Below are 19,645 nucleotides of genomic sequence, written 5' to 3'. Positions count from 1 at the left end.
TCATGCTCTCAGGTGCAGATTTTATCTCTGATCTTATTCTTGCTATTGCAGTCAGAAGTGATATACACCAATCACCATTTTTGGTGTTAATATTAATCCCCATAGAGCAAAAAACACCAAAAGACAGCGAGTAATGGCTTTTCGATACGGATCCAGCGTCCGAAGAACAGAATATATCCTTGATCTTATTCCTCTATTACAACCAGTAGTTATAAATGTACTACTTCAAGTTTGAGTACTGAATTCACATAATTTGGAAATCTACCGTAGTTGCACACTGTGAAACGAAACTCACTTGTTATAAACATAAAACGATATTAGCAGCAGCGAAATCTTCTGTAAACAGGCGTAACTTAGCAAACACATTTTCTCCTTTATTCTTCTGTGTTTGTTATGCATGTGTATATTTACACGGAATAAGGAAAAAAGGCTACTTGTATTTTGTTTCCTGCGCACATGATGATCTTTAAAAACAGCAAGAACACTTTATATGGAATAGACGACTCTTAAGGAAAATAGTACGGTAACATATTTAGTATCAGATTTGGCCTATTTCGAGACGAAATGAGAGATTTTTAATCTCGAGGATAACATTGTTTCAAACTGTCCGATGTAAGACATAGGAGCATGCTTTTACAATCTAAAAAAAAATAACAGAAAAAAACACAATGAGAAAAGTAGTGGTTGAATGAGATAGGAGAATTGAATAAAACAAGTGTTGCCAGTGTAGGTGTAACAATGAATTCACTATGCTTGCAAAGCTATCTATGTTCTTCTTTTCCAGTCACCATTGTCTTTAGCAATGCCAAGTTACCTACCAGCTCCTTCCACTATCGGTGTGGTTTTACTGAGAAGGGGACTGCGAACTGTGACGTCACAGAGCATTGACTTGTAAATGACTGATACACTTTCCGATGCACTTATTCCTTTGTATAAATCAATTAGACCTCAATTTCTTTTTAAAGTTTTCCTTCTATTTTCGCAATCTTATCTTTCATACATCTTTCCTTCGTACGTCTAAGAGTACGAGTAGTTCCCGGTTCATTGTTAAACTTTCAAACGATGCATGCGTAAGTGACAGATGTCTTATAGAACAGCTATCGACAGGTATCAGAGGAAAAAGGATAAGAGGTATCAAGAAGCGATTTTCCGCAATCGATTCAGGAACAGATTTCATCTCCTCCGTTAATCTGTTATTCAAACCGGAAGTGGTAGAAATAAGCCCTTTCCGGTTTCGTTGTTTATCGCCATAGAAGAGAAACGGTAATAGAGACAGGTGTCTTTTTGTCGCAAGCGGTTCAGAGACTATAGACAACATACCAACCAGAACCACCACCTGCAACACTCTACCGACACCGGAAGTAGTAGAAATTTATTATCACTTCCGGTTCTAATGTTGATTTCCATAGAGCAAAAATGGTAACGGATATCGAGAAACTTTTTCTTTTTTTGCAAATCGTTTCAGCATCCCAAGAATAAGTATCAAATCTTTCTTGACCTTCCATCCAAACCGGAAGTGGTGGAAATCAACCCTTTCCGGTTTCATTGTTTATCGCCATAGAACAGAAACGGTAATAGAGACAGATGTATTTTTTTCGAAAGCGGTTCAGTGTCTCAAGACAACATACCAGAACCACGTGCAACGCTCTACCGACGCCGGAAGTAGTAGAAATTTACCATCAATTCCGGTTCTAATGTTGATTTCCATAGAGCAAAAATGGTAAGAGATATCGAGAAGCTTTTTTTTTTTTTTTAAGCAAATCGTTTCAGCGTGCCAAGAATAAGTATCAAATCTTCCGTTGACCTTCTATTCAAACCGGAAGTGGTTGAAATCGACCGTTCTCTGTTTTAATGTTCATCGCTATATAAAAAAGGAAATAGTAATGCATATCGACAAGCGAATTTCAGCAATCGATTCAGTGTCTCAAAAGTCCATTCGCAATACTCTACCAGTAGCAAAAATTGGTAAGGTATATTAAAAAGAAACAGTTTTTGACCCAGATTCAGTGCCCCAAAAATAAGTTTTAGGGTTTAGGATTTAGATTTCTGGGCTTTCTGCATCTAAGATCATTTGACCCGTCACGTTTGAGGGATGATATCCCTCGGCGAGCAAACTATCCGGGAAAAGGGAAGGAAGGAAGTGGTCTCGAACCTATAAACTAGGTACCACCCCGGCATTTGCCTGGTGTGAATGAGGAAAACCCTATTCAGGGTGGATGGCCTGAAAAAGCGTTTTACACTTTTTCGACCGAGTGTCTCCACCGGGAATCGAACCTGGAACCGCTCAAAAATACGTTTTGTGTTGACCTTTATCAAGCTGTTGAAACCGGAAGTGAAAATCGATGTTTATTTGTATACAACACCGATAACATAATGGATAAAATGGAAATACGAGCGACAAGTAGATAACGGTACTGATATTGATTCAGTACCAAGAACATGCTCTAGTTTAATTCTTTTTATTTCAATCAGAAGTGATACGCAACAAGTATCACTTCCGGTTTTAATATTAATCCGAATAGAGCAAAAACAGCAAAATATAGTGAATAATAACTTTTCGATGTGGATTCAGCGTCCCAGGAAAACACAATCCATCATTGATCTTATTCCTCTATTTCAACTCTTCTGTAGTTATAGATGCTCATACTGTAAAACAAAACTCATTTCTTCATGTTTCTTTTTGTGTTGTAGTGTTCATCTACCAAGTTTCCTATGATCATTGGTATTTTAATACACTATGATACCTATGATGCCTCTTCAGTTATTACAAGGGCGCCGATCCTGTGGGGGCGAGGGGGCCCGGACCTCCCCAAAGCTCATGTGGGCCTCTCTATTGTACTTATGAATATACGATATTTGGCATAATTTGAGTGCAATTTGTCTTTAAATCTTCACATACATACCTTCTGCATCTGAATGGGCCCCCCAAATTTACAGAGAAATCGGCGCCCTTGAGTTATTATAATGAGTTTTGTCGCCTTTTATATGAATCGGAACAATGATTCTTTCCACTCTTTTGGCAATTCTTCCTTGTCTCGGATAGGGAGAATGAATTTGTGTATCTTGTTCCATATTTTTTCCTCCGGGAAAAAATAACAGTATGAATTTCGTCTACATCCGGAGATTTGTGTTTTTTTAAATTTCTTTGTAAACATTTCTATTTCTTGTCGGCTAGGCTCTGGAATATATAGATCTGTTATATGAATTTCCATTTCTCCACGAACATTATTTTTTAAGGCTACGAGTTGAGTAAATTATTAAAAAAAATCCATCTATTCAAAATACTGTCCATATCTGTGAGAATTGTTCCATCCCTTAAAAAAAAAAAATGTAGGCACAAGGTTGATAACTTTTATTAAATTTGTTGATACCCTCATACATGTCCCGAATATTTGTGTTCTTACTATATATTATCTTCAAGTTAAATAAATTTTAGCTTTAAAAAAAAAAAAAAAAAAAAAAAAAAAAACACGTTTCTTTGTTTTAAAAGTTTTTGGAAGTTTCTCGCCTGATATCAACGAAATTTTGTGCAGTTATATTGTTCGGATTTTGTAGTTAACGCTAACGCGATTTTGTCTGTTTTCACTTTTCTGTTAGTTTAATGCTATTACAGCAACTTGAACTTAAATTTTCTATACGATCAATGATTTAGTCAGTGGCGCAACTAAAAGTTTGGGGACCCTCCCGCAGACAGCGTGGGTGGGGCCACTTCTCTACATCCCATTTCATAATTTTGGGGCCCCTGATGGCTTGCCCTCCCGCAGTGCGGGGTCTGCGGGGCCCTTATTTACGCCCTTGGATTTAGTTGGCCCAGAACACTCTTCCGCAAAATATTTGTCTCAGATATTCTCTGATTCAATAATAAATTGGCTCGTGAGCTTTGTGCATGATACCTATTCCGGCATTTTTTAATAGGTTAATTATTGGATATAGTCATACATAAGAAAGTAGACCTGACTCGCCATCAACTCCCAGATTATGGTACTATAGATAGAAATGTGGAATTTGAACATAAAATTTATCTTGTTACGAAACCAAGGAATAAGGAAAAAATATAGAAATATGTATCTTAAGATGGGAGATGGAGTAAAAAGTTTCATTTTCTTTCTTTCTTTTTTTTTTTTTTTTAGGTATAATATAGCTCAAATATTAACAAACCAAAAACCACTTTCACGAAGAAGTTAAATTTCGACTGAAAGTAGGGAATCCGAGTCATTATTCAGTTCAAAATCTATTATCGTCGCGAGTTCTGTCGAGGAATTTGAAGCTTAAAGTATATAAAACGATCCTGTTGTACTGTATGATTGTGTAACATGGTCGCTTACGCTGAGGGAAGAACGCAGGCTGAAAGTATTTGAGAGTAAAATTCTGAGACGAATATTCGGACCAAGAAGAACGGGAGTGGAGAATGCCAGAAACTTCACAACGAGGAACTACGTAATTTGTTAAGTTCACCAAACATTGTTAGGATCATCAAGTCGAGGAAGTTGTTGAGGTGGGCAGGTTGTATAACCAGAATTAAAAAAAAAAAAAAAAAAAAAAAGAACACTGAAAATTTTAACTGGAAGTCCAATTGGAAAACGATCATTAGGAAGACCAGAAGCAGATGGAAGAACAATATTAAGATGAATCTCGCAGAAATAGGAATACAAAGCAGAAACTGGATCCAATTGGCTAAGGATAGAAGTCAGTGGAGAATATTTGTAAACGTGTTATTGAACCTTCGAATTTCATAGGCAGTAAAGTTAGAGTTATAATAGAACTGAAAATCCCTGAAATTAGGAAAATGAAACTGTGTATCCCATTAAAAATAATTGAATAGGAATTCCAGCGTTTACAAAAATTTCTCTCCTGAAAAAGGAAGAAGACTTTTATATATATTCACTAAGTTGAAGTGTGAAATTCAGTATTTAAAATCTTATCTGAAAAGATAATTGAATATGTATGTTTCAGCGTTTTCGAGAATTCCTTTCCTAAGGGGCTAAGGAAATAACTTCTATAATAATTAAACTTCCCATTGTTTATTTAGAAAATGTTCATTATAGGGATTTTCTTAAGTTGGAGAAAATTCGGGATATAAATTCTTTATTTAAAAGAATGGAATACGTGTTGCAGCATTTTCAAAAATTACTCTCCTGAGAAGAAAAGGGGGAAATTTATATAATATTAAAATTTCCGATTCCTAGCGAAGATGGCCTACGTCTAAATATATATATATATATATAAAATAGAGTTCTGAAATTCCGTACATAAACTCTGCATTAAAAATGAGACACTACGTATTTAAGCGCGTTTTCGAGTTGAGTTCCTTTTGAGTTTAATGTCCCTTTCAGCAGCGAGGCTATATGAGACGGGACCTACTGATTAACGTGGAATCCGAACCACATGAGCTCCAGCCAGGAATTGAACCCGGGTCTCCCACTCCAAAGACACGTACGCAAGCCGCTTAGCCACGGAGGAGCTCATTAAGTGTTTTCGAATATCGCTCCTAAAAATGAAAAGGGTGCAATTTGTACTATTAACTTATATGAAAGAGTAAAGGTGACACGATCATGAACATTCAGGCCACAAGAATGTATCTAGAAACCAAGAAACGCGAGATTTGAACAGAAAATTCCTTTTGTTGCAAAAGCTAAGAATGAGAAAGAACTTTTTTTTTTTTTTAAAGAAATACGTATGCTAAGAGGGAGGGAAGGTAAAGGGGTTCGTTTTTTTGGGGGGGGGGCAAGAAGAGTGTCTCATGAATACTCGGTCGGAAGTTAGGAAGGTAAAATTCGCCATAAATACCCTTTATTGAAAGTAAAATGGATTCTACTATTTAAAAAAAAAATCGGCTCAGTACCTCCCTTACATTGTAGAATCGATATGGTAACCGAAAAGTTAAAGAAAATATATTTACAGCTAAAAATCAAGTTTTGTTTTAGGTATATCATGGAAGAAAATTAAGGAATTAATAATTTATTTCATTTTGATTTGATTTGGAACAATCGAGGGCTGCCATTTAGGCATCACTAAGCTATAAAATTGATAAATATAGTCGTATTTGTTTTATTTAAGAAACAGTTTTCAAAATTTTTTTCCTTACCCACTTAATAGACTCAAAAATATTTACTTCAAGCAGTTTTCTTTATCAATTTGTAGAGACAGTTGTTTAAAAGTTGATAATATGTAAGCATATTTTAAGAGTACATTATGGAGGTCTTCTGAACTTAGAATTCTTTGAAGTATAGTCGCCGACTACTGTACATGGGCATGGGCGCCCGAAGGGGAGGGCAGGGTGGGCCCGGGCCCCCTCTGGATCACGAAACAAGGTACAAGTTTTTTCTTTATCTTCAAGAAAAAAATTAAATGAAATCTTTCAATTTTACGTCCCCTACTTATCCCGGTTAGGCTAAAGGAGACGGTGATGATGAGAAATTAATGAAAATTGGTGGAATGAAGAAAGTGGGAGGAAACGGGAGAACTCAGAGAAAACTCTCCACAAAGCGCACTTAACCCGAGCTAGAATTGGAAAAAGGACCTCACGACCAGAGGTGAACGCTCTACCACTGAGCCACCACGGCCTCGTCTTTCTTTATTAGGATCATGCTAGTAATATTGTAACGTAAGTACGTCCGTTTGTCCGTTACTCCACACTATAAATCTTAAAGAAAGGCGGATTTTTGAATTTTTTATTTATTTATTTATTTATTTATTCTTGCAATAGACAGTTAGAGGAATTAGCTGAGCCTAATTCGTTATATGAAGTCAATCCGTTAAAATCACGGTTAACGGCGACTTTAATATTGGCTGTCCATCTCCCATACACTGAAATATATTCTTATGCTAGAATTTTTTGGATTAAAAAGAAAAATGCTTTTTGAGATAAAAATATTTTTCTGGTTAAACCTGAAATATTGGTGATGTTAAAACCTCATATACTTGGGGTATGCAAAGGTATATAAAACCAAGAGTATTGTTTAAACTAATGCCAAACGTATGCGCTTCCCAGAAGTAAGAAAGTCTTTTGGTTAAACCTTAAAAAAATATATATATATATTGTTAAATTTAAACCTCACATATTTGGGGTATTGCAGGGCGTATAAGGCTTGTTCCTTAGCATCACTTTAAATGTAACTTTTGTGTGATCCCCTTTTTACTGTCTTTACCGGAGTTTATTTTTTAAGGTAGAGAAAGAGGTTGAACGCAAAGCAAAACTGTTTTCAATTTCGTTGTTTTACCAACTATAATTATTATTTGCTATTAAACTTCATTCCTAACTTGTGACTCTCGTACAGCCTGGCCAAAATTAATAGCGATCCACCAAATAGTTCTTGAAATTGTAGGTCTCCCGAATGGATACAAAGATAGATAGAGTAAGCATATAAAGGAGTTCTTGGTAATCCAAATTCTTTAAAAATCAACGTCATTATTTGTATCTAAATAGAGTGTAGAAAAACTAGGACAGAGAAGACGGGTGACACCCACTCGTGAGAGTGATATTTACCAAATTACGAAGATATTTGATCTAAGCTTGCTCCAAGTGTGATGAACAAACACCGTGTACGTGGGTTTTATCGGGGTTCTCCCGTTTCCTCCCACTTTCTTCATTCCACTATTTCATTCATTTCTCATCATCACGTTCTCCTTTAGCCTAGCCAGCTTAACCGCGGGACGTAAAATTTTAAGATCTTTTTTTTTTTTTTTTTTTTTTTTTTTTTACGAAGATATTCACTTAAAAAACAAAGTTATTATTAGTATTTATAAACAGAAGTGCACGTTCTTTCGCAAGAGAAGTACAAGCATTATCGAAAATGTTTCAAAGATGAATATATAAAATTTCAGATCCCTACACCAAGCGATTTCAGAGATGGGTAAATGACGGATATAGGTCCAAATTCTTATTTCGCTCTAATGTTACATTTCGTAAAACTCGTATTATTTTCAGGCTGCGGTTGATAGAGAATATTTGTACAAAATTTGGCAAGGACTCTACTTTCAACACCTTCGGAGATTTGAGGAACGGCAGTAAATAATTTAAACTCTTCATTTTCCCTCTTAAGGTTGCATTTTCTAGAACTCCTTATTCTCAATCTAGAGGTCAATGAGAATATTTGCATGTAAAGTTTCGAAAATCTCGTGAACAGGAAAAAACAAATCAAGTTCTTCTAGTATTCGGAAAACCCTGTCTTATCAAAAACTTGGGAGTTCACTGAGAACGGTGCTAAATTTCCTAGTTCCAACGTTATAGGAGATCTTATGATTAGATTAACAATGAGAAATTTGTTCCATTTAATACAATGGACGGTTTGATTATCAATTATCTCAACGTGTGAATAGTTAATTATCCAAGTGAAATGATAAAATCCAATTTGAGCTCGATTCAGGTGCTATGTTCAAAATATACGAGGGTAATTCCCAAAGTAAGGTTTCCTATTGTTTTAGAAATATATAAAAGAAGAGTTTATTCTCAATAATGTTTACATATTTTTAAAGCAAGTATGTTTATCTGTTTTGCTACATAATCGCCATTTCGGTCGACGCATTTCACACTAGCTCGCTACCATGTACTCAAGAAAACGTTGAACTTTATCTTTCACGTCGTTGCCGTTATAAACGCGTTCCGACCAAATGCTCTTTCAACGTAGGAAACAGGTGGTGTTAATCACTGGTTTGCTCAATCTTTGCGTCTGTCTCGTAGAAAACGGACGATCAATTGCTCCTTTCTTCATCGAGAATTTCGGTACGACCAACCACAAATTCTCTACACCATTTCCGGACGTTCTTGACACCCATTCACGACTTGCCATACACTTCCGTCAATTAGCGATGCATTTCAATCGGTTTAAATCCTTCTGAATTCAAACACCGAATAACTGCGCGAATTTCGCACTTGACCTGTGCGCAGGTTTGTTTGGGAGTGTGAGAAAACAACAAACACAAGAGTGCTGTCAACAGTTGCACGAACAGTTTCCCTGCATTGGAGTACTTTGGAGATTTTACTTTTGGGATTACCCTCGTATATGTATATGTGTATGTCATAGATATATTGTTTATAGTCAGATGTCTTTAACAATTGATATATGATTATACTATACATAATTCTTAAATAAATGCAAAGTTGGTAAAACAACTAAATTGATAACAGTTTTGCTTTGCGTTCAACCTCTTTCTCTACCTTAAAAAATAAACTTCGGTAAAGACAGTAAAAAGGGGATCACACAAAAGTTACATTTAAAGTGATGCTAAGGAACAAGCCTTATACGCCCTGCAATACCCCAAATATGTGAGGTTTAAATTTAACAATATATATATATATTTTTTTTTTAAGGTTTAACCAAAAGCCTTAATTACTTCTGGGAAGCGCATACGTTTGGCATCAATTTAAACAATACTCTTTGTTTTATATACCTTTGCATACCCCAAGTATATGAGGTTTTAACATCACCAATATTTCAGGTTTAACCAGAAAAATATTTTTATCTCAAAAAGCATTTTTCTTTTTAATCCAAAAAAATTCTAACATAAGAACATATTTCCGTGTATGGCAGATGGACAGCCAACATTAAAGTCTCCGTTAACCGCGATTTTAACGGATTGACTTCATATACCGAATTAGGCTGAGATAATTCCTCTAACTGTCTATTACAAGAATAAATAAATAAATAAATAAATAAATAAATAAAAAATCTGCTTTTCTTTAAGATTTATAGTCTGGAGTAACGGACAAACGGACGTACTTACGATACAATATTACTAGCATGATCCTAATAAAGAAAGACGAGGCCGTGGTGGCTCAGTGGTAGAGCGTTCACCTCTGGTCGTGAGGTCCTTTTTTCGATTCTAGTTCGGGTTAAGTGCGCTTTGTGGAAAGTTTTCTCTGAGTTCTCCCGTTTCCTCTCACTTTCTTCATGCCACCAATTTTCATTAATTTCTCATCATCACCGTCTCCTTTAGCCTAACGGGATAAGTGGGGGACGTAAAATTGAAAGATCCCATTTCTTTTTTCTTTTAATAAAGAAAAAGAAAAAAACTTGTACCTTGTTGCAAGATTGGAAAATATCTTCAAAGTTCAGAAATAATCTTAAGATGATGAAAGAGATTATAGCTAATTAGGGAAATACTTGACTTTCTATTTGACAATTATTTCCTTCTTTTAACGATGCCGATTCAATTAAAAGAACTATTAATGTTTCTATCTATGAATAATTTCTGCGTTTTACGAGTTATTTAGTTGAATCTATCTGTATTCATTCAACTTTCTTCGTATTTATAATCAGTGGATTTTCTGATTTTTTTAAAAAATTTTAAAATACACGTTTTTCATCGTTCAAAGCATAGCAGTCGACTTTCAATTTTTCAATAGGTTCCTACACTTCGGTACTTCCAAGGTTAACCACATCTTCAGTCTCGTATTTTTTTTTTTTTTTAACAGATCCAATACACCACTGATTTTCTACCAAAAGGGGTAGGGATGAGGTCTGATAGGCATGAACAACCATCAGGGGAGCACGGGATACTGTAATGAAATGAAAGGCGTACGGATTTACGTTAATTTACTTATCTATTTATGTATTTATTATTATTATTATTATTATTATTATTATTATTATTATTATTATTATTATTATTATTATTATTATTATTATTATTATTATTATTATTATTATTATTATTATTATTTAAAACGATCACCTAAACTTTGTATTGATCGAAATTCTAACTGTGAAATTCCGTTTTTCTATTGCGAATGTGTTTAGCAATATTGCCCAAAGGAAAAGAGAAAAATCCAATGGGTCTCAGCACACATGAAAAATTTCCAATAGGTGCTTGAGCCCCGGAGCACCCATGTACAGGGGCGCCCGAAGAAAATTTTCTAGAGGGCGGCCATCTCTATGGTTGCTATATAACGTCTGGTGTTTCTGGTATTTAATATAGTGGTTTGCTATATTACGTATACATTTTCCTGATCCAGAGGGGGGGCTCGGACCCCACCCTGCCCTCCCCTTCGGGAGCCCATGCCCATGTACAGTAGTCGGCGACTATACTTCAAAGAATTCTAAGTTCAGAAGATCTCCATAATGTACTCTTAAAATATGCTTACATATTATCAACTTTTAAACAACTGTCTCTACAAGTTGATAAAGAAAACTGCTTGAAGTAAATATTTTTGAGTCTATTAAGTGTGTAAGGGAAAAGAATTGAAACATGTTTCTTAAATAAAACAAATAGGACTATATTTATCAATTTTATAGCTTAGTGATGCCTAAATTGCAACCCTCGATTGTTCCAAATCAAATCAAGATGAAGAAATAAATGATTAATTCCTTAATTTTCTTCCATGCATAATAGAAAAAGTGTAACTAGTTATCATGATATACCTAAAACAAAACTTGATTTTTAGCTGTAAATATATTTTCTTTAACTTTTCGGTTACCATATTGATTCTACAATGTAAGGGAGGTATTGAGCTGATTTTTATTTTCAATAGTAGAATGCATTTTCATAGAGTTACTTTCAAATTCTCGTCGCTCATGCACTAATTAACCTAGATACATGAAACAACAAGAATTTTAGGAATGATCCGTAACAATGGATCAAAAGATTGCGATCTTGCCAAGCATTTTAGGAGTAATAAAAAATGGATCAAAAGATGGAGATCTTGGCCAATAATTAGTTTTTTGATTAGGGGCCACAAAATTTTTGAACGGCCCCTATATCGAGTTTTTGAATTTTTACTGAATAAGCACATCATACTGAGTGAAGCGATAGTTTGGATTTGACTACGCTGTTTGTAGTTCTCCAGATATAAGGCGTACAATAGGATCTTTTGATCCAAAAATAGGATACAGGGGATAGAACAAATATTCAGAAAATGTATGACTTATGCACATTCAGTGAACTGTTGACTCAGGGCGGGGGCGAAGAAAATTTAAAATGGTATTTTTTATTATTGCCCTGGCCCATAGTGCGTTATGAATAAGGTATCATTGTTATGTACATACAAATTCTCTTTAATATTAGATGTATGTAGTCGTTCATAATGTGCTATAATGATATGATTAGTATTCATCTTTTTCTTAACTGAATGCATGTTTGTGTGTTTATGTGCTATAGATTACAAAACCACACAATTGAACTGTTTGAAATGAAATTTGGAATATAGTACCTCGGGTTCTTATCGTATCGTTTTCATTTAAATACCTCTCTCAAGGAGAAAAGAGCACGAAATTTTTGCTAAAAATAGAATATGTCAAGTTAGGAAGATGGAAATCCGTATATAAACTTCTTATTTAAAATACTGGATACTTGTCTCAGCGTTTATGGAGATTCCTTTTTAAAGAGATCAAAAGGGTCTAGTCTACAATGTTTACAATAAAAATCTACAATACAAAGTTCTCATTTTGTATTCATAAAATTGAAAAAAAAAATATGGAAAAGCGGAATTGTTTAAACTACTTATTTTTGAAATAGTTAACGTTGGGTTCAACTTAATTTGTTATCATCCTACTTTAATTAAAATGCGTATTCTAAGAGCTTTAAGTTTTCACAAAGAATAAAATGGAGTTTTGAATATATTTATAGCACTGGGTCAAGTTGAGTTTTAATCACTTCATTTCGATTCAAATACACATTCTAAAAGGGAAAGAGAGCTCAAATATTTCCCATAAACTTATCCTTTCCGTGCGAAGAACGGGCATTTCAGATACTATTACATAAGAAAACCCTAAAGTGATTCATCTAGTAACTTATCAACGTTCAGGACAAACTACTATAGCTAAAAACGCGAAATTTAGACAGATTATTCCTTTTGTTCCAGAACTAAAGTATAAGAAAGGGTAATTTGAAATATATATATATATATATATATATATATATATATATATATATATATATATATATATATATATATATATATATATATATATATATATATATATATATATCCTAAAGAGTTTTTTTTTTTTTGAGCATACAATATCAGACGAAGAAGTCAGGGAGATAAAAACTCAGCATATAAACTCCTTATTAAAAAAAAAAAAAAAAATAGCAAACGCGTGTTTCAGCATTTTTCTCCAGAAATTCTACTCCTAACTGGTTGGGGGTTACGAAAACATCAATTCTAATTTTCCAATTTGATCTCTTAAAAATGTAATTTCAGGAATCGCTTGAGTTGGAGATGTGAAATTCAGTGTATGAACTGTGCATTAAAAATAAGCAAATACGTGATACAGTGTCTTTGAAAATTCCGCTTCTAAAATGAGAAAGAGAGGGAGAATATCTATTATATTCTATTTCCGATATTAAATTGGTGAAGTACCGAACACGCATATACGCTTAAGTACACTTAAACACAATAAACTTTTTGTTAATAAAAGGAAATTAACTAATATGAAGTTCAAGGTTGAGAAAGTCTAATGAAAGATAACAGAGAAATTCGTCTTGTTTTTTTTTTTTCCTATTCGTGAAATACTCGAAAAGAAAAGGGAATACAGAAAACCGGTACATCAAATATTTTCCTCCATGTTGACGCTGGAATTATTATCTAAATAATTAATATATTTCTGACCAGAATATGTACTTCTTTATTAAAAATAAAAATATTTCGTAAGTTTCCATTACGTAACGTTATCTTCCTCAGACGTTAATATGTATGATCATATTAATGTAGGTAATACAGACATCATAATATTCTGAACATACATATTAATGTCTGAGGAACGTTACGTTATGGAAACTGTTACGAAATATTTTAATTTTTAATAAAGAAATACATACTTTGGTCCGAAAAATATGAATTATTTTTAAAAAATCAATTATTTATTGATTTTAGAAAGACCTACGACTTTGTTAGGAGAGACACTGTAGAACATTTTTAATCAAGTTTCGAATACTGGTAAAAGCATTTAATTAATTAACGTGTTTAAATCAATTCAAAGTAATGTCCGAGTTGAAAAAAAAAAATATTGGTCGAAGAGCTTTCACTTCGAGAATGGTATGGAACAAGGAGATATTATCGCCATTGTAATCAAGATTGTTCTGGAATATGCTGTAAAGAAAATCAAATACAGGAATCAGGGTCTAGAGCTAAATGGGACTCAGCAGGTTGTGGCTTATGCCGATGATGTAAAATTGATACGGAATGATACGAGGAAAATAGAATGAAATGTAGAGGTTTTATTGAACGCCTGCAGAGACATGGGTTTAGAAGTAAATGCAGAAAAAAAACTAAATACATGGAAACCGCCGTACTAGACCGTAATACTGAAAATTATGGATACGTCAAAAAATCAAATAATATTCTCGACAAAGTTGATACTTTCAAATGTCTATAATCGACATTAACAGACCAAAACTACATCCACAAAGAAATTAAATACTGATTGAAAACAGGCAATCCATGTTATTATTCAGCCCAAACTGCTTTGAGTTCACGAATCCTGTCGAATAATTTGATGCTTAAAATATATAGAACGATAATCATGCTTATTGTACTATAGGTTGCCAAGCATGATTGCTTACTTACAGGAAAGAATGCAGACTGAAAGTATTTGAAAACACAATCCCCAAGGCGAATGTTCGGGGCAAAGGTAACGAGAAACTGTATAATTTATACGTTTAACTAAAATTGTTAGGGTCATCAAGTCTAGAAGGCTTAGGTGGTGAGATCATGGAAGAAAGTAGTAACGCTCTCAAAATTTTAACTGGAAACTCAATCGGAAAAAAGACTATTAGGAAGACCTAGGGGAGGATATTAAGATGAATCTCGCAGAAATAAAAATATAAAGTAGAAACTGGATGTAGTTGACTATGGACAAGTCAATGGAGAAGTTTTGTAAATGCGGTACTGAACCTCCGGGTTCCATATGTCATAGAGTTAGTTAGTTTGTTTGTTTGTTTTAGTTATTAGTCTACAAGTTTACAATGTTGAAGTATTTTTCTAAAGGAATATCATTAAGACCTTTTAAACCGATATATGGTATGTAGAGGTCCAATGATCATAAATACGAATAAGAAATTCATAGAACTACAAAACTGAGAGACTGTAACAAGTGATTAATACCTAGGTAATATTAAGATATTAACAAGGGTAAAAGAGAGAGGGGGAACGCAAGGTAATGCCGTCCCCCACCTCCAAAATTATGTAAGATGTTCCCCCAGTTCCTAAAAAAAATACAATGGCCAAAGATAGGCAGGGGGCGGCTTGACGTCATGCTGTTACCTACCGTCCCCTTACCTTTTCAGATCCACTTTAACCCCTGGATATTAATATTTCTTCTAACTTTTGTTTTAATTTGTGTTAAAGACTTCTGTACATTCACCAAAACAATGTTGAGATTATGCTTTCATATATTTCATTGCTTTCTTTTTCTTCACTACTCGCAAGATAACAACAACAACAAAAATAAAGTGTTCCAACATTGCTGACTTATTGATTATTATTTTTGCAATTTAATAAAAAGAATCCACAGTGCCAGTAATAAGAAGAACAAAACTTTAAAAATCAACATAATTTGAGACTGGTTATCCCACAGAAATTAGTAATTCCGCTACAAATAGAATATTTGACTAACTGATAAATGGTTCAGTGATAAGTAACGTCTGTACTTAATTTATTGCTCTATGTTTCCAGTTGAATATGTTTATTTATTTTGCATTTACTTACTAGTTAGTGTATTATAAGTATTTTGAATTTCACTTCAAAAATTTCTTTACAGCATGTTAAGGCTGTTTGGTTCGGATTAACGTCCCATACTTTTATTGGATCAAAAAATCAAATATATTTCAGACAAAAAATTTCTTTTAGGCCTTATATCTGGAGAACTAGATATAGTGTAGCCAAACTCAAACTATTATTTGGCTTAGTATGATGTGCTTATTCCGTTAAAAAAAAAAAAAAAAAAAAACTCGATTCAGGGCGGTTCAAAACTTTTGTGGCTCCTGATCTACAGACCAATTATTGGCCAAGGTCGAAATCTTTTGATCATTCCTAAAATTCTTGTTTTTATTTATTTATTTATTTTTATTGTATCGAGACTGTGAAACGTGGATCTCCAGCTTAACGTGAAATCCTTATCACATATATATTTTTTTTTTCGAAAATTAAACCTGGATCTTCTGCTCAAAAAGCCTGCTTGTTAACCATATATCTATGAGGTAGCCCGAACATGTTTCAACTTTTGTATGAAAAACAAGGATATTTGATCGCAACGAATGCTAAAGGAACAACAAAACATATCTCAAAAAGTCTGAACTCTTGAAAATCAGACAGTCTTAAATTTCTATGATAACCTGTCATTTAGAATTTCATTATTCTGAACACACTACTAACACTACAAAAAATACTTTATCATATATACAGAGTTATGGCTTAAGTCGGGTTTTGTCTATACAGAACTTTACTATTTCGAGTAAAGTGAATTTCAAGAAATTGTATTTTGCGTTTCTGTTTTTGGATCAATAGATCCAATATATTTCAATCAAAAATTTTATTGTACATCTTATATTTGGAGAACTATATGTAATGTAGCCAAACCCAAACTATCACTTAACTCAGTATGATGTGCTTATTCCGTATAAAATACGAAAACTCGTTCATAAATTTTGTAGCCCCTGATCCAAAAACTAATTGTTGGCCAAGATTGCAATCTTTCGATGCATTTTTTGATCATTCCTAAAATTCTTGGCCAAGATCGCAATCTTTTGATCCATTTTTTTGATCATTTCTAAAATTTTTGTTTTTATTTATTTATGCATAGAGATGATGAAACGTGGATCTTCGGCTTAACGTGAAATCCTCATGATATGAACTTTTTTCGAACCTTAGTCTTCTGCGCCCAGGGCGCATTTGTTAATCATATAGCTACAAGGTAGGTCGAACATGTTTTTGAACTTCTCTTCGAATAAAGAGGATATTTCGTCGTAATTAATGCTAAAGGAACAACAAGATATCTAAAAAAATCTGAGCTCCTGAAAATTAGACAAACTAAACTTTCTACGATAATTTGTAATTTAGAATTTCATTATTGTAAATAAACGACAACCACTACAAAAATATGTACTTTATCATATATATACAGAGTTATTGTTTTAGTTTGATTTTGTCTATGCAAGTAAAGTGAACTTCAGGAAATTTTGTTTTTTGAGTTCCTGTTTTTTTTAGCATCTTTAAGAAATTAAGAAGAAATCTCACTGATTTTTTTCTCATTTCAAAATACATAAAATTTTAAGAATTTAGACACTTCAGAACTTTCGCAAGTTCAAGGTTAAGGCAAGAACTATAGTTTGTAAGCTAATAAAAAATTAAACAATTAATCAATAATTAAAAATTAATAAATAAATTTACTTACAGCCATCGTATACCGCCACTCAGATCTACAACAAGTAGAAGCGCAACTCCGATATATAGCCAGACAATCCGTCTCATGTTGTTGCAATCTCCGCCGACACCATAGAGGCAGTCTCACCGGCGGAATTTCACTATTCGGTTATCATGTAAACACTCCTTCATCTCGCTTGGTTTTAGAATAAATTTTAGTATACATCTCGTTGCCATGTATTAACAATTTTGTTACATTGTACTTTTTTAAAAAAAAATATATATGTATATATTTTCTGTGTATTATGTTTTGTTTTTGTAAATTTGTATACGTAATATTAAAAACATGGGAATTTCACAAAACGACGGCACCAATAAAGACAGATCGTAAGTTGTTTTTTGTTACACAAATTAACCTTCTTTTTCTTATTGTAATTATTTAATTCTTCTGTCTCAAACTTCACGTGACTTTCGGACAGAAAAAAAGGTGTTTATTGAGGCAAATTGCACAGAATATATTTATATATTTTCACACTTCACATATGGGTCATCACTAGCACTACCGAAACAGCACTAGAGACACTATATGAACACTTGCACTAGCTATGAATGGTGAAAAAAGAAACACGAAACTTGAATAAAACACACACACAGAAAATGTACGATTTGATTTGCACGTCGATACACGTCAAAATAAGTGTTTCGTAGTTCAGGTTAGTTTCTTATGCGATCGTACAAATTCCCAAAGGTGTAATAATATGCGGTCCGCACGTTCTTGGTTCTATTTTATCTTCGGAACTAAACAATTGAACAGAAGTACCGTAATTCCTCCACCTAGAGGAAATCTTTTGAACAAGAGTGAATTTTATTACTTTCGTTTCCTCTCTAAAACAAGAAAAATGTTTGTTTATCCTTTAAAACTAGCTTCTGTGTTGATTTTCCCGTTGAAGTTTTATCACTAAAATTGCTTATCACTCTTTAGATATTCTTATTAAAAAGCGATCTGTGGTTGGGTTTATTATATCACTCTTTTGTGCACAATAAATTTGTTGATAGTTCCTTTAAAAATAATTATTTGATCTTCTTTTAATATATATATTTTTTACAGAAATTACTTTGCGGTAAAATATTTAAAAAACTGAAATATTCCTCACGGAACGAAATGCATTAAGAAAAAAAGTAATAAAAGACAAAAAATGAAAACAAGAAAATATCAGAACGCGCTTCCTTTTTTTGACGCCTGTAAGTACCAATAACACAGAAAAACTGTTTCTCCCAGGTTTTTTAGAAGATGAATACTGGCAGCGGAAAAGGTTCATTAATTTCTTTGCAAAGATTGTCTGAAAACTTCTTTATTTTTCTCACCTCTTCGCTTGGCCTCTATTGGTTTAGAACACTACCAGAGCGAATGCTATTGGTTGAGCGGCAATAACCGTAGAGGATTGGAGAAACAAGCAGTGTTAAGGCATAATTGACTATGTATACACTTCTTCATGCCACCACTTCCGTGGGCGACTTAGCAGGTAGCGTCCCGTCTAAAATACATGTAACTTTCACACATTCTTTTGCTCTTAAATGCCGGGTAAGCAAACGCACACATGCACCGCATAAAAAACATTCAAAAGGGAGTCACTCGCGGTGGATGTTTTCGGGTAGGTATATACATGAAGAATGGGGGATGATTTTTATGCCTTACTACTTCAAGTTTTGTGATGGTCATTTCTTTTCTTTCAAGGCAATGAATCGTTTTCTTTTATTGTCTTTCTAACTTACGGCCGACAAAAGAAAAAGTTCTCGTGAGTTGTGGTATCTCTTTCTTCTTAACAGTCATTGCGTTCTTTCGAAGTGTACAAAACGCAATAATAACACCATATTACATCTCTGTATTAAAAGCCTTGGTTTGAGCGAACAGTGGCGGCTTCCATCAGAACTAAGGGGAATGTGTCTTGCAGTATACATTATTTGACAGGGCCGGCCCTAGACATTTGCCGCCCCGTTCAATGCTATCATTTGCCACCCCCTTTCTCCAGAATGAACAAATATTAAAAGCCACGATTTTAAGTATGCTTGCTACCCCATCATGAACAACGAAGGGGAGGGAAAGTGCACTCGCACTCAGAAAGTCCTAAACACTACAAATACAATCTTAAGACGATAAAGTCACTGTTCTAATTCTGGTTCTTTATGATTATTATTGAGCCTTAAGAAAACGATAACTCCTCTGCTGCAGTTTATCCATTAATTTATATTATATTTCTGATTGCCCCTGACAGCGACGTTCCAAAGACTTATTATTTTAGAACATTTGAATATCTTTATATATATTGACAATCATATTATTTAAAA

General features: G+C 33.7%; 1 protein-coding gene across 1 annotated transcript in view; it reads right to left on the bottom strand.

The window, feature by feature from the left end:
- Positions 1-18,848, bottom strand: part of LOC145693565 (protein Wnt-11b-2-like) — a 246,002-nt gene extending 227,154 nt beyond the window's left edge. Inside the window, exon 1 of the mRNA XM_081769658.1 lies at positions 17,331-18,848. Within this exon, the coding sequence (XP_081625784.1) occupies positions 17,331-17,407 (77 nt within the window). The 5' untranslated portion in view covers positions 17,408-18,848. The remainder of the gene's footprint in view (positions 1-17,330) is intronic.
- Positions 18,849-19,645: the final 797 nt, after the last annotated feature.

The sequence above is a fragment of the Thermobia domestica genome, chromosome 8, assembly GCF_964235325.1.
Source record: "Thermobia domestica chromosome 8, izTheDome1.hap1.1, whole genome shotgun sequence".
NCBI classification, from domain to species: domain Eukaryota; kingdom Metazoa; phylum Arthropoda; class Insecta; order Zygentoma; family Lepismatidae; genus Thermobia; species Thermobia domestica.
The sequence above is the reverse complement of the archived record's forward strand: the minus strand, read 5'-3'. Positions and strand labels throughout refer to the sequence as shown.